At 36.4% G+C, this 14,295-nt stretch overlaps 1 protein-coding gene across 1 annotated transcript in view; it reads right to left on the bottom strand.

Moving 5' to 3' along the window:
* Positions 1–14,295, bottom strand: part of Atrx (ATRX chromatin remodeler) — a 126,509-nt gene that overhangs the window by 78,942 nt on the left and 33,272 nt on the right. The window contains exons 3-8 of the mRNA XM_028771455.1: positions 12,830–12,885; positions 11,481–11,533; positions 10,319–10,443; positions 7,397–7,510; positions 2,617–2,726; positions 502–569 (exon numbers count right to left, since the gene is read on the bottom strand). Coding sequence (XP_028627288.1) covers positions 502–569; positions 2,617–2,726; positions 7,397–7,510; positions 10,319–10,443; positions 11,481–11,533; positions 12,830–12,885 — 526 coding nt within the window. The remainder of the gene's footprint in view (positions 1–501; positions 570–2,616; positions 2,727–7,396; positions 7,511–10,318; positions 10,444–11,480; positions 11,534–12,829; positions 12,886–14,295) is intronic.

Here is a 14,295-nt window from a genome sequence, read left to right as displayed (position 1 = left end):
AGTAACTGGAATTCCACCTCTAATTTCCAAGGGTAACTGTACACAACTGCACATAAATACACACAGACACGCATGCATAAAGACACATGATTTAAAAAGTATTTTTCAAATTTTTTTTTTGGTTTTTCGAGACAGGGTCTCTCTGTGTAGCCCTGGCTGTCCTGGAACTCACTCTGTAAACCAGACTAGCCTCGAACTCAGAAATCCGCCTGCCTTTGCCTCCCAAGTGCTGGGATTAAAGGTGTGCACCACCCAGCCTTTTCAAAAAAATATAAAGGATGCATCTAACAAGACTTGATAGTGACAATACTTGGGAGGCAGGTTGATCTTTATGAGTTCAAAGCCAGGCCAGTCTACAAAGCAAGTTCCAGGAATGCAAGGACTGTTACACACACAGAAAAAAAAAAACATGTCTAAGGGGAGAAAAACAAGTATCTAATGAAGTTGATAATTACCCCAAAGTAGAGAATAATTAATATTCAATGAGAATTTAATACCTACCTACATTGTTCATCCATTCCATCTGAGTCACGGCTAATATCGTCACTCATATAATACTTAAAGCAGTTCTATTCAAAGGAAAGAGAAGGGAAAATTTATTCAAAATATACGAGTTACAAATCTTACTTTGAGGCAATTAAAATGTGTGAAAGGGTTGTGCATGTTTTAAGTGATAAATGCAAGAACATTGTACTAGCCAATACTTTTTTTTTTCAGTTTCAGAACTGATTTTATTTGGGTAACTGAAGGATTCTCATTTGTAACCAAGATGGAATTCACAGTATGTTGTTTCATTCACGCTTAAAAAATATCTCTCTATGTACAAGACTTTTTGCAAAGAGATGTAAACATACATTATTTTCCAAGTACACACCTCCTTTCTCCCCAGAGGGAAGGAGACAGCCACCTGGCAAGGCAGCACCCCCAGATGACAATAGAGGACAAAGTTAAAAGCTAAGTGGGGACTCGCTTCACCTACTAGGGGCCACAGAGAGAAGCCACAGAATGGAAGGACAACAGCAGACAGGAGGACATGGATACCAAAAGTTAGTTCCCAGGAAAATTAGGCACTGATTTCTACAGGGTCAGTCACTCCTCACTGAAGCTATTAACTGAGCCAATGTGGCTACTTAACATCTTCACTAGTATAAAGTAACCCAGTGCAGGACACAGACGGCATCGGAGACTGGATGTGATCACACCACAACAAGCACTGCCCAGCTAGCCAATACTTTAAACAGAGGAGTATTTCAAGAAAATGGCTCCTTGAAACCCGGAAATGAAATTCTCATCATCAAGAACCACTACTCTTTAAAGTATACAAAAGACAATCTATTTAGTAAACACATTTCTAATTTCATACAACTAGCTACCAAAGTTCTAAATAAGAAAATTGTATGTTTCTGCTACTTAAAATGTTTAACAGTTAGCATACATGAACAGTATGTCTACAGCTAAACAATTAACAACATGGGGAAGTCTGAGGTTCATTAACAGGTAAGTAATGTCCAATAACTAATGTGACTGGGTACGAGGCAAAGAAGGTTTCAAATTTAAGTCTCATTAACTCAATTCCTTTCCAGTGGAACTAGGAAAGAGAAATGACATGTTATTAGTGACATGTCAGTATTCAACACACAGGCCCCATGGGATAAAAACAGTCAAGTATATAGGCAAAGAGAGCAAGTAGCAAACCCAGTGATTTGACTGTCAGAAATTAAAACTGAACACTACACAAAGGGTACTTTATATAGGACTCCAGATCAAATGAATTCAAGAAAGGGGGAAAAGGGGAAAACATGTAAGGAACAAAATGAAGCTTGGTAGAGCCAAGGAGGTCAGAATCTGTCAAACATTCATACCCCAAAACATCTGTCATGTTTTCTTATGGCCTTCCTCTGCATTTCCAAGGTAGCTTTCTTTTTTCTTTTTCTTTTTTTGAAACAGGGTCTCACTGAGGACTTCTGGCTATTCTGAAAATCACTATGTAAACCAGACTGGGATGAAATCCACAGAGATACACTTGCCTCTGCCTCCTAAGTATTAGGAGTAAGGTGTGTATCACCAGTCCTGGCTGAAGGAGTGCGTTTTTATTGGGAAACAAGCTAACATAATCAAACATGAACTGGAGATCCTGTAACCTTGCTATCATAGATATACCTGAAACCAAATCCAGGTTCTTCTTAATAAAAAAAAAATACACAAATACTGTTAAATCTATAATTAACATATATAAAACACTTTAAAATCTTTTATTTCCTAATCATATTAAAGATGTTTGACATGGAGATATAGAGAAGTAGGATATGCAAGACAGAAAGTTAGAAAACACACATGTGCACACACGAGAAACTGCAGGTTTTAGATACAGTAAGTCTCCCCTTCACCTCCCAAACTCTGAACACTATGCCAACCATCTAGAAAAAAGTAATCACACTTAACCCAACTAATTCTTACCTATATCTTAGGTATCAATTTATATCTCATAAATTCTAACGATGCAAGTTTCTTATAAGCCCATGAGTACAATATCTTTTACATAATGGCCATTTTCATTCTTCATACACTGTGAGCCCTCCAAAGGGCAAAAATCCTTATCAAAAACTCTATACATACCTTACAAATAAGGACTTTCAGTGAAGGATGTCTATAAATGGAATCTTTTTGAAAATGATTGACCTGTTGTCCACAAGCTGTGCAACTCACGATCCCATGAAGTCCATCTTCTAGGAGCAAAGAGTGATCATGACTCACATATTTACACTCACATGGTATTAGAAATAATAGTTTATAATCCTTGGGAAAATGGTTTGGACACAGGTTAAAAGGGTGATTTTACTAACCTTTTAAAAGACTATAACAAACTTGACCGATTCTGAGATGAATGCTAACTACATTCACCATACAGATGCAAAACTCACTTATTACAAGTTGACATAATCTAAAGAGGCACCATGAAAAATTCCTTAAAATAAAAATCAAAAGCTCTTTGTTTTTCGAGACAGGTTCTTGCTAGGTGGCCCTGCTGGTCTGGTACTTGAAATGTAGCCCATGCTGATCTTAAACTCACAGAAGCCTCCCTGCCTCAGTCTCCCCAATATTGGGATTATAGGCATATGCCACCACACCCAGATTCAATAGCTCTATCATTTGCTACTGCCTTGCAAACAAATTCAGTATCAGTTCTTAGGGAATGGAAAAGTAAATGGCAAAGGAGAAACCAATTCTTTTTCAATCTTACAGTTCAGCTAGACATGCCATGAAGATTTGGCTTCTGAAATACACTTGTTTGCACGGGTCCTATCAATATGGAACATAAAAACTGGGTAATGTATGGTGTTACCAATTCCCAAAATTTACTTCAACATTATTAATCACCAACTACTACTTTCCTTCTATTTATTGATAACCTTTACCTTATCAATAATGTCTACTATTTGCAAACATGGCATTGTGACAAATGCAAACACAACATCTTCTTAGCAGCAAGCAGAATGTCTGAGAGGGTGGGAGAGGTCAGCTTTATTTTATATTTACTGTAAGAAAACAGGTTGAAGACAACTTATTCAAGAAAATAAGCAGAAAACCTCACCCGCCTCATATTTCTTATAAATTTTCTATTATTATTTATGTGTATAGAGCCTGTACTGTAGTCTCAGAGGCCAAAACAGGATATCCAATCCCTTGTGAACCACATGGATACTCTTAAGAGCAACCAGTGCTTTTAACCACTGAGCTATCGCCCTGGACCCTCCTGCTTTACCCTTAATCCCTGGTTATGCCAAGGCAGTCCTTTTCATTCTGAGACTATCAAATCATTGCAAGAAACTTTAAAAATAAAACAAAACAAAAACAGGCACAGACCTGGAAACTCAGCAACTTGGGCGGCTGAGACAGGAGGATCACTTGACCCCAGGAATGTGAGCCTAACATGAGCTACATAGTGATGCCCTGTCACAAGAGAGAATATGAGAGACAGAGAGAGAGAGAGAGAGAGAGAGAGAGAGAGAGAGAGAGAGAGAGAGAATATGAGAGAGAGAATATGAGAGAGAGAGAGAATATGAGAGAGAGAGAGAATGAGAGAGAGAGAGAGAGAATATGAGAGAGAGAATATGAGAGAGAGAGAATGAGAGAGAGAGAGAATATGAGAGACAAAATATGAGAGAGAGAATATGAGAGACAAAATATGAGAGAGAATATGAGAGAGAGAATATGAGAGGGGGGAGACAGAGAAAGAGACAGAGAGAGAAACAGAGACACAGAGACACACAGAAAGAAACAGAGAAAATGAAGAAACAGAGAGTCAGACAACAGACAGCAATTCCCACATCTAAACACTACATTTAAATCTCTTAAGACAATCTTTACAGATGATCTTGAAACACAATCAAGACCTTGATTCAAATCACTCAGTATTACTACCCTTCAAAATGAATCAGTACAAATGTATACATTCAAAAATGAAAAACAGGCAAATGGTCGTGAGTGATTGTCTTTATCCCTAAATAAAACACAAAACACCATGTATATTTCTCGTCATTTAATTCTTTTATGTAATTTTGTTAGTTTTAAGGTTCAAAGCACCATGGACCCAAATATTACTGTATCCTTATTTGTTGGTGGACACAGTAACACTTTTTCAGAAAGAGACTTTACTATATATGCTGATAATATTTTATGGAGTCAATGTCTTATGTCAATAGTTTTCATCTTAGATGCTTGTAATCTGTTATACTTTTTAAAAAAACATACAATGTACTTATTAATTTTAAATACTGATTTAAGATGAAGAAGATAAATAAAAGCTCCAGTTTGAAAATTCATCTAATGTTAAATTCTATTCATTAAACATCCAGGTACTCTTGTGTATATATTACACATGAATTTATTTTTTTTAACTTGGTGGTCCTGAGAATAAGCACTGTTTCCTATTGAGAACTATACTAGTACAGCATTGCAGAGACAGGGAAAGTAAACCCATGCAGGTATTGGCATGGATAAATTTCAAAAAAATAAAACAATGCTTCAAAGCATATAAACAGCATACTACCTTTTATGAAAATTGTTTTTGACTCACATTGAGATATAAAAAGTCATGCAGATACATGCACATGCATGAACTAAGATACTTATTACCTGTGAGATAGGAAAAAGGGAAATGGATGAGAATAGGACTGAGTATTTTATTTAAGTGAGATCTGAAGCAAATATGGTAAAATGTTCAAATGCTACTTTATGTACTTGTTTCTGTGCATGTAGGTTGAAAGGTTTTTTTTTGTTTTTTTGGTTTTTTTGGTTGGTTGGTTGGTTGGTTGGTTGGTTGGTTTGGTTTCAGGGTTTCTCTGTGTAGCCCTGGCTGTCCTGGAACTCACTCTGTAGACCAGGCTGACCTGGAAATCAGAAATCCACCTGCCTCTGCCTCCCAAGTGCTGGGATTAAAGGTGTGAGCCACCACTGTCCGGTGAAAGTATATTTTTAATGATAAAGTACCTTAAAGAGTATAACTGAATAAGTGTAAGACACTTGTATTTATTAGCTCTACATATTTTGGTGGTTTTAAGGAAAACAAAATGTTTGCCATGTAGAAAGATTGTATAATAAATACTTTATACAATTTAACTGGGCAAAGTATATTAAAGCAGGCTAAGATTAAGTTCCTTAAATGTACTTCGGCTTTGCTACTGTGTAATAATTTTGTTCCAAATTAATTTAAGATTATTTGATATAATTTACATTCCTCAGTTTTCTAAATTCCTGTTCCATTTGGGAACTAATCTGCCAGAAAGAATGTCTTGAACACTAACTATAGCCATCCTTAACTTCATACCACTAGTTAATTCAAACATAAATGTATTAGAAATCCTAAGATTATATATCTCCTGAGATTTCTGACAGCTTAGACATATAAAATTCACTGAGATGAAAATAAACAAAATATTTAAGTATGACCATATCACTACAAAATAAATAGATCCTTAAGCACGATGTAGATATTCTTACAATGAATATCCAATAAAATTTCAGCAACACGTCTGCTAAACCCAAGTACTGCAGCATACCAAAATGGCACTAGGAATTCCTTCTTCAGCAACAGTGCTTCCTTCTTTCATTCGGCCTTCAAGCTGTTTCCACATTTCAGACACTGACTGATCTAATGTGTCTTACCAAAAGACACCACCAAACATTAGTCTTAATACAATGCTGTCCACAGTTATTTGACTTTAGTACAGGATGCATGAACAAAAGAAATGAAGTGCTACTGATCCTTACCCGATACTATTTATGTGGAGATAAAGGTTGAAACACAGTACCTTAGCTTTGTTGTTGAAACGGCAGTTTCCCTACTACAAATCTGAGGAATCTGATTATAATCTTTATGTTCAAAAGGGGTGGAACACCCTCTTGTGGACAAAAGAGTAAACAACAATCCCTTGATTTCACCTGCAACCTAACAAATTACTTAATAAATTGATATTATCTTAAGTACAGAAAATATTTACTAGTCCTATTGAGATATCATAAAATAAAAATCTGACATTTAATCCAAAAATCAATATAATTTCATAATTATGTACTATAAACAATATTAAAGGGACATTTCCATAAGACGTTTACTTGGAGATTTACGTCATGTCTACTTTTGAGAGTCATTCTTCTTCTACTTACAGATTCTGACTCTGTTATTCTGCCCAAAAAGTATATATAGGCATTATTTAAAAATCACACACAAAAAAAGGGGGCAGAAACTCAACTGTAATAGATTTAAGTAAATTCTGCCAATGCTCTTTCTACAGCTAGCTAGCCACTGGCTGTGTATGAGGAGAAGCCAAGAGTGGAAGAACTGACGGATGGAAGGAGTTCATTGCTCCAGCCCCCATCTCCTCTGCTTATTGCTGCAATGAGTTCAATGACGTCCAGGAAGAACAAACTGGGGCACATTCTTGAGCTCATCCAGAAATTCTACCTTGTCAGGGTTGGTATTTTAAATAATCACTCCAAGTAACACCTATGCACTGCTCTGTCACTGGCCATAGCATTATTCAGAGTATGTATGAAGTTACCTGGAAGAGGCCACAGGCAAAGTTTTGCACAATTTGAAATTGCTTCCAGTGGAGGCACACTCATGCTTCTCTGGCATATATGTACTCTAGAACCAGTAGGTGGAGAAGAGGTGCTAAGCAACAATTAGTAGCCACTGAAGGCAAAGGTGTTTTTGAGAAATGGACTTTAACCTTTTCTGCTTCAGAGCGCAAAGAGAACCAGAAATTATTTTTAAGTAGTGCTTTTAATAAACAATGGGCAGAAAAGTGGAGGTATTTTTAGTAAGCATATGAGATTTTCCAATATGGTCATAGACAGCAATTTCAACTCATGTTTCATTTTCACTTGTATTTACCTCCGCGTTTTTTGAGATTTTCAGTTTTCATTTTACTTCTGCTTCTAAATTCAGGCCCTTTAAAATCATCTTTGTCTTCATTCAGCACTGGCTCTGGTTGTACAATCACTGTACCTAGAATGATTTCATTTAAAAAACCAATTACACATATTAAATGTGCAAGTGAAGTGCAAGACTTCAGTTCAGATAAAGCCAACATTGCTGGTACATAGTTTGTTTCTGTCAAGCTTTTAGTACTTGTATAAGGACCACAAGGTAGTAGTAAAAGGGCCAAGTGGCAGCAATCAAATTACTTGTTGAAGTTTAGTTCATAAACAGGAGGGAGGTATTATGAACTAAAAGAAATGTGTCAGTCAAATAGAAAGCCTCAGCCCAGCTCACAATGTTTCTAGTGCCTATGACAAAAGCTCTTAGGAAATGAACGTTCATGCTAAGTCCCCTAAACAGTCTAAAGTTATTGGCAGAAGGGGAAAGACATTCTATTTTTCTCACAGTCCAAATTAGAAAAAGAATTTTAAAGATTTTTAAGAGTTTTTCAACCTTGCTTTGGGGGGAGGGGCTTATGGAGGATAGGAAACTGTGAAGCTCCTTCTACTTCTGCTGTACCTAGTCTACAATGTCCCCCATAGTACAAAGCATTCAAAGTATGATAGCATTCAAAGTCCTTGAAGAGTTTTAAACTGAGGGTCACTTTAAGACACTTAAACTGAAGTAGTCAACCAATTGACTATAGAGATCATTTGTTGATGTCTATTAAAATGTTTTAAGACTATCCTTCCACAACTCTAAAACCTCCAGGCTGAAGAGAAAACAAATAAAACAAGCATCATCTAAAAGGTCCAAGCCTCACATTTATGTACGTTACTGGGCTTAGTACCAAACTGGCCATTACTAAGAACAATTAAAATCAATGCAAGGAGTTGTCAGAGTTCCATATGAAACACAGAGATCTGTAAAAGCACCAAGTAGATTTTAGCAAGTTATTGCCATCTAGTTGGTATTACTATTTAAATGAGGGGAGTATAAAAAGGCTGGGAGGGCACAGAGGACTGATCACAGTACACTACAGTAAACTTAAAGACTCACATTCCAAAATGGTAGTTGTAAATAACAATCATTTCATGTGTATACTTTCAGAGCTCTCAAGATTTAAAAATAATCAGTGTTCCTTCCTGAAAATTGTTATAAATGAAAGCAAAGCTGTGGTGTAAAGAGGATCCACTAGCACAGGATTAAGACAGGCCTGAGCTAAAATCTGTGCTTCACAGAAAGAAAAAAAAAATCCCTTTAAATCTGAATTTGATCCTAAACTTCTAACAGTATAGAAGCAATAACTACTATATTGCATTGTTTAGAATAGTGGTTCTCAACCTGTGATTCACCACCCCTCTCGGGATCAAATGAAACTTTCACAGGGACACTTTCACAGGGGTCACCTAAGACCATTAGAAAATACAGATATTTACATTACAATTCATAACAGTAGCAAAATTACAGTTATGAAGTAGCAACAAAAACAAATTTATGGTTAGGGGTCAGTACAATACGAGGAACTGTATTAATGAGTGAAAACATTAGGAAGGTTGAGAACCACTGATTTAGAGGATTAAATGACGTAATTAATTTTAGAGGATTAAGTGAGGTAATTAATTGACAGTAGGCTATGTATGCATATTCAATAGAGTAACAATGAAAATAATCACCGACATGTAAGCTTATGAAACAGTTCTTGGTATTTAAATATGAAAATTAAGCTTAGCTCAAGTTGGTAACATCATATACCAACTTCCAGCTACAGTCTCATTAAAAGAGATGTCTAGATTCCTAGTTCTTCCGTACACCCGAAGCACTCCCAGTGACAACAAGACTCAAAAGTGAGTAACTGCCATTAGGATTCAAACTCCCTCATTAGTGGTTTCTGCTGTCAGCCACCAAAACAAATACATGAAATTGTTAACGACAATGTGTGTAAAAACCAGGTAAATTATTATAGTCATCAGCAATTTCTTCTACCTTTTCTTCTTTCCATCATTCTCATTTCAGTTTATTCATTTTTCTTCATCTTATAATTCCTAATTATCCTAGCTTACCCTAGTTAAGTGAAACACAATCTCTCATACTCACAATCAACAAACTTCCATAACTGAGAAGTCATAAAGCATATATATAAACAGAGGTTTAGCAAATACTGCCTTAAAACATCTAGAACACATTATTTAACAAAGGAAAACAAAAGTTCCGAATTGAAACACCATAAAATCAGCAAGACCTTTATCATCCTCTTATCATCTAATCACACTGCTCTCACTCCTAAACAAAGGAGCCCAAGGTTTCCATTTGGCATTTTTTTTTTCTCTCCAATCTAATGACACTTCACAGGTAGGACTTCAAAAGGTCTGTGACAACGCTTGTTTAGAGAGGAACTTCAAAGAAATCTCCCCTAAATCTATTGAACAGTTAACATTGTTAGGGAATATCAGAATGCAGAAAGACAATAGGCAGAATTACTTGCCTAGCATGCAAAAGGCTAAGGGCATAAGGTTCAGCACTACACGAAAGCAAATTCACTAAGATTGAAGTAGATTTCAAAAATGCTCCATGTTTCAGGAACAGCCATTGCATTTTTCTATAGGCAAGATCACTGACATTAAAGGCAAGTCTTAGTATTTTAAGCCCTTAAACCTACTTCTATACTCAAATGTAATTTGGAAAGTTTGTCATCCCCTTATTTAAAAAAAAAATCAATGAAGAAATGTTAAATTTTGTTCTTTTCTAAACTAATTGAGTCATCTTACCTTACTGAATAACATATGCTTCCATTCCCAAAATACACATTATTTCCAGACCACTAGCAATGTATAACAATGGTCATAATAAAATACATTTCAATTTAAATTCATGTGAAAAATTAATACAGATTACCTTTTGGCAAGCTTTGCATAGTAATGTCATTTTCTGAATTCTCAGTAGCAGCTTTTTCATTTACATTCTCATCCATGGGTTTTTCATCATCAGATTCTACGTATTTTGTCACAATTGAAGGTTTCCTATGAAAAAGTTAAGGTCATAGAATTATGGGCCGTTTTTACCAAGACCATAACTATCAGGATACCATCAGAGTCACTAATGGAAGCAAGTACCTCTTTAACATATCACTAAAGATTCTAACTGAACACACACTTTATTCTGATAGCAGGTTATTGTTAAGGAAATTAGAGAATAAATCAATAATAAGTAAATTGTTTTTTTAGTAAGAGGTAGTAGTTCTATTATATATGGATGGGAAAAGCAAAAAAACTTTTTTTTTTTTTTGGTTTTTTGAGACAGGGTAGCCCTGTGTAGCCCTGGCTGTCCTGGAACTCACTCTGTAGACCAGGCTGGCCTCGAACTCAGAAATCCGCCTGCCTCTGCCTCCCAAGTGCTGGGATTAAAGGCGTGCACCACCACCACCCGGCAAGAAATTTTCTAGAAAGAACTACCTACCCATGGAAAATTGAGTCTTAGGTAGACCTGAAAATGATTCCTGTCCTTATGAATTGCTTTGAGAAGTCAAAGAAAAAAGCTTGAACTTCCTATAATGTACAATTGCAATGACTTCTCCCCTCCCATACATCAGGTAACTCTTAAAACTCTTAAAAACCCACATTGTCGTAAGAGAAATTCAACCTTTCTCCTTTGTCTTTTTTGTAAAGCACTATATATCGCAAGCATCACTAATCATATAAATCCTTCTGTAAACTTTCCTTTCAATACAACAAATCTAATGCAATTTATTACATCATAGTACTCATCTCGAAGCATCTCAATTTGTATTAATGGCTTATTTAAAACAATGGTAATCTCAGAAACAGATTGTGTTTTTAGAAATAGTAAACCAAATAACCAAAAAAAGAAAACATTTTAGCTGGGCAGTGGTGGCGCACACCTTTAATCCCAGCACTTGGGAGGCAGAGGCAGGTGGATTTCTAAGTTCGAGGCCAGCCTGGTCTACAGACTGAGTTCCAGGACAGCTAGGAACCGTATCTCCAAAAACTCAAAAAAAAAAAGAAAAGAAAACATTTTATTCCTTTTAACATCAACCTACCTCTTTGATCTTGATGAACCTGAAGATTTATATTTTTCTGAAGTGCTAGCTCCCTAAACATGAGAATAAAAAACAAACACAAAGGTAAGTAAAATTGTCCCAATACCTCTATAGGACCTTTTGTCCAATAATAAAACAATATTATTTTTACGCCTAAAATCTTTTTCTTTCAAAAGCCTTCAAAACCAAATTCTGAGGCGGAGAATATACCTCAGTGGTAAAGCTGTATAGTCCTGAGTTCAGCCCTAACATCACCAGGCCACCAACCTCATCCCCATCCCCACCCATAAAGCCCCTAATTCTCAACACGATTGAGTTTCCATGACTGAAGATTAAATTTGTCTCTTTTTTAGGGAGTGAAGGGGTGATAAATAAACCAAGACACCTAGCATGTGTTCTATTTACACCCTAGCTCTTCATTTTCTTTTTGCTGCTATTGAGTGTTGTTTTATTTTGAGACAGGATCTTGGTATGTAGCTCCAGCTGGCCTAGAACTTACTATGAAGACCAGGCTGTCCTTGAACTCAGAGACCCAGCTGCGTCTAGCTCCTGAGTACTAGGGCTGCTCCCATGCCTGATCCTTCTGGATTTTGTTTATGGTGTTGGAGTAAGTGTGACTACGAAAGCACTCATCACTGAGCTTATTCTCACTCTTATCACTAAGCTAATTCTCTTGAAATAATTACATTTGCCAGCTAAGAATGTGAGAAAGAAGACAATGTTTACAATGATCTGTCTAATATCCAATAAACCCAAAAGAAAGGAGCAGAACTAAAGAGGTTTATGAGAGGAGGTTTTTAAAGATTCCAAAAAGTACTATTCTTCTCTAATAAATGGCAAAAGAGTGTCTCTCAAGAAGTAGGCATGGTGAAAGAGGAAGGACTTCTGTGTATGTTATTAGGATAATGCTTAGAAACTCTGGATAGCATGCTTTGGAAAAATCTTAAAACCAGGAGGGCATGGTGGCAATACCCTTAGTCCCAGCACTCAACAGGCAGAGGCAGGTGGATCTCTGAGAGTTCCAGGACAGTCAGGGATACAGAGAGCCTGCCTAAGAAACAATTCTAGAGCCTAGAGCCTTTTCCACAATGGGTACCTCAAAATGATAAAATATAATGACGTTTAAATATCTTATTAATTAGCAACGCTTTTCTGACCTCAAGTAAACTGCTAAGGTGAACTGCATGATAAAAATGGGCACCTCCACAAATTAAGCTACAAACAAACTGAAGTTTCATAACAATAAGTGCATACAACAGTAGCCTTAAATGCTAGAACATTGGAAGCACTAAAACCAAATACTCTGTTAATAATTAAACATCTTTAAAATGTTTCAAAATTCTACTTACCTCTTCCTTGCTATTTTCCATCATATCAGAATTAAGTCCAGAACCACTGATTTTATCTAAAAAAGGAAGGAATATATATATTTTTTAAAGATGTATTTATTTATTTATTTTATGAATATGAGTACACTGTAGCTGTCTTCAAACACACCAGAAGAGGGTACCATACATATCCTATTACAGATGATTGTGAGCCACCACGTGGTTGCTGGGAATTGAACTCACGACCTCTAGAAGAGCAGTCAGTGCTCTTAACCAGAGCCATCTCTCCAGCCCCCAGAATAAAGAATACTTATTATCATCTCTTCAATATATTAAACACCAAAACTAGCAATGTGGCACATTCCTGTAATTCAAGTACTCATGAGGCAGGAGCAGGCAGATGAACACAAATTTGAGGCCAATCTCGCTTACATAGCAGGTCCAAGGTCAGCAAGGATTACAGAGGAGGGGTTACTGTCTCGATAAATTAAATTAATAAATATATAAACAAACAAACAAAAGAAAAATATGAATGCCTACAGTCTCCCAAGCCCATTTTGAAGCTATGAACCCAGTGATATGAGTAATAGTCTTTTATTTTTTTGGTTCCAAGACAGGGTTTCTCTGTGTAGCTCTGGCTGTCATAGAACTCACTATGTAGACCAAGATGGTCTTGACCTCAACATCTACCTGCCTCTGACTCTGCACATAAGATGACTATTAATAAGCTATATTTCATCTCATTATAAAACATTGGCAACGGAAGGTGGAGAAATGGTTTAGCTGGCAAGAACATTCACTGCTCTTATAGAAGAACCCAGGTGACTACCACTACCTACAAGGCAGCTCACAACCACCCACAGCTACAGTTCCAGGTGATCAGATGCCCATGGGCACTGACTGAGCATGCAAGTGGTGCATAGCCATGTAAGGTAAAATATTCATATATTAAAACTAAAATACTGGAGACATAAGAGTAAACTAAAACAAAAGCAAACAGAAGAATAGAAATTAATGAAACAGGGAATGGGAAAAAAATTAAAGAAGCCAAAAAGTAATTGCTCAAAGAAAATGGGATAAACTTTATGATACTCTGATTTACAAGTAAAAGAGAAGATTACTACCACCAACCCTTAACAAAATAAAAAGATTATAAATAAATCCTATGAACCATATGCTGTGTGACAAGAAAACAAACTAATGAATTTGGGTCTTGAAAAATTAAAACATGGAAAAGATTAGTCACCAAAAATGACGCACAAAGAAAAGCAGAAGTTGCCGGGCAGTGGTGGCGAACACCTTTAATCCCAGCACTTGGGAGGCAGAGGCAGGTGGATTTCTGAGTTCGAGGCCAGCCTGGTCTACAGAGTGAGTTCCAGGACAGCCAGGGCTATACAGAGAAACCCTGTCTTGAAAAACCAAAAAAAGAAAGAAAGAAAAAAGAAAGAAAGAAAGAAAGAAAGAAAGAAAGAAAGAAAGAAAGAAAG

This window comes from Grammomys surdaster, unplaced genomic scaffold, assembly GCF_004785775.1.
Source record: "Grammomys surdaster isolate TR1022 unplaced genomic scaffold, NIH_TR_1.0 207, whole genome shotgun sequence".
Taxonomy (NCBI): Eukaryota; Metazoa; Chordata; class Mammalia; order Rodentia; family Muridae; genus Grammomys; species Grammomys surdaster.
The sequence above is the reverse complement of the archived record's forward strand: the minus strand, read 5'-3'. Positions and strand labels throughout refer to the sequence as shown.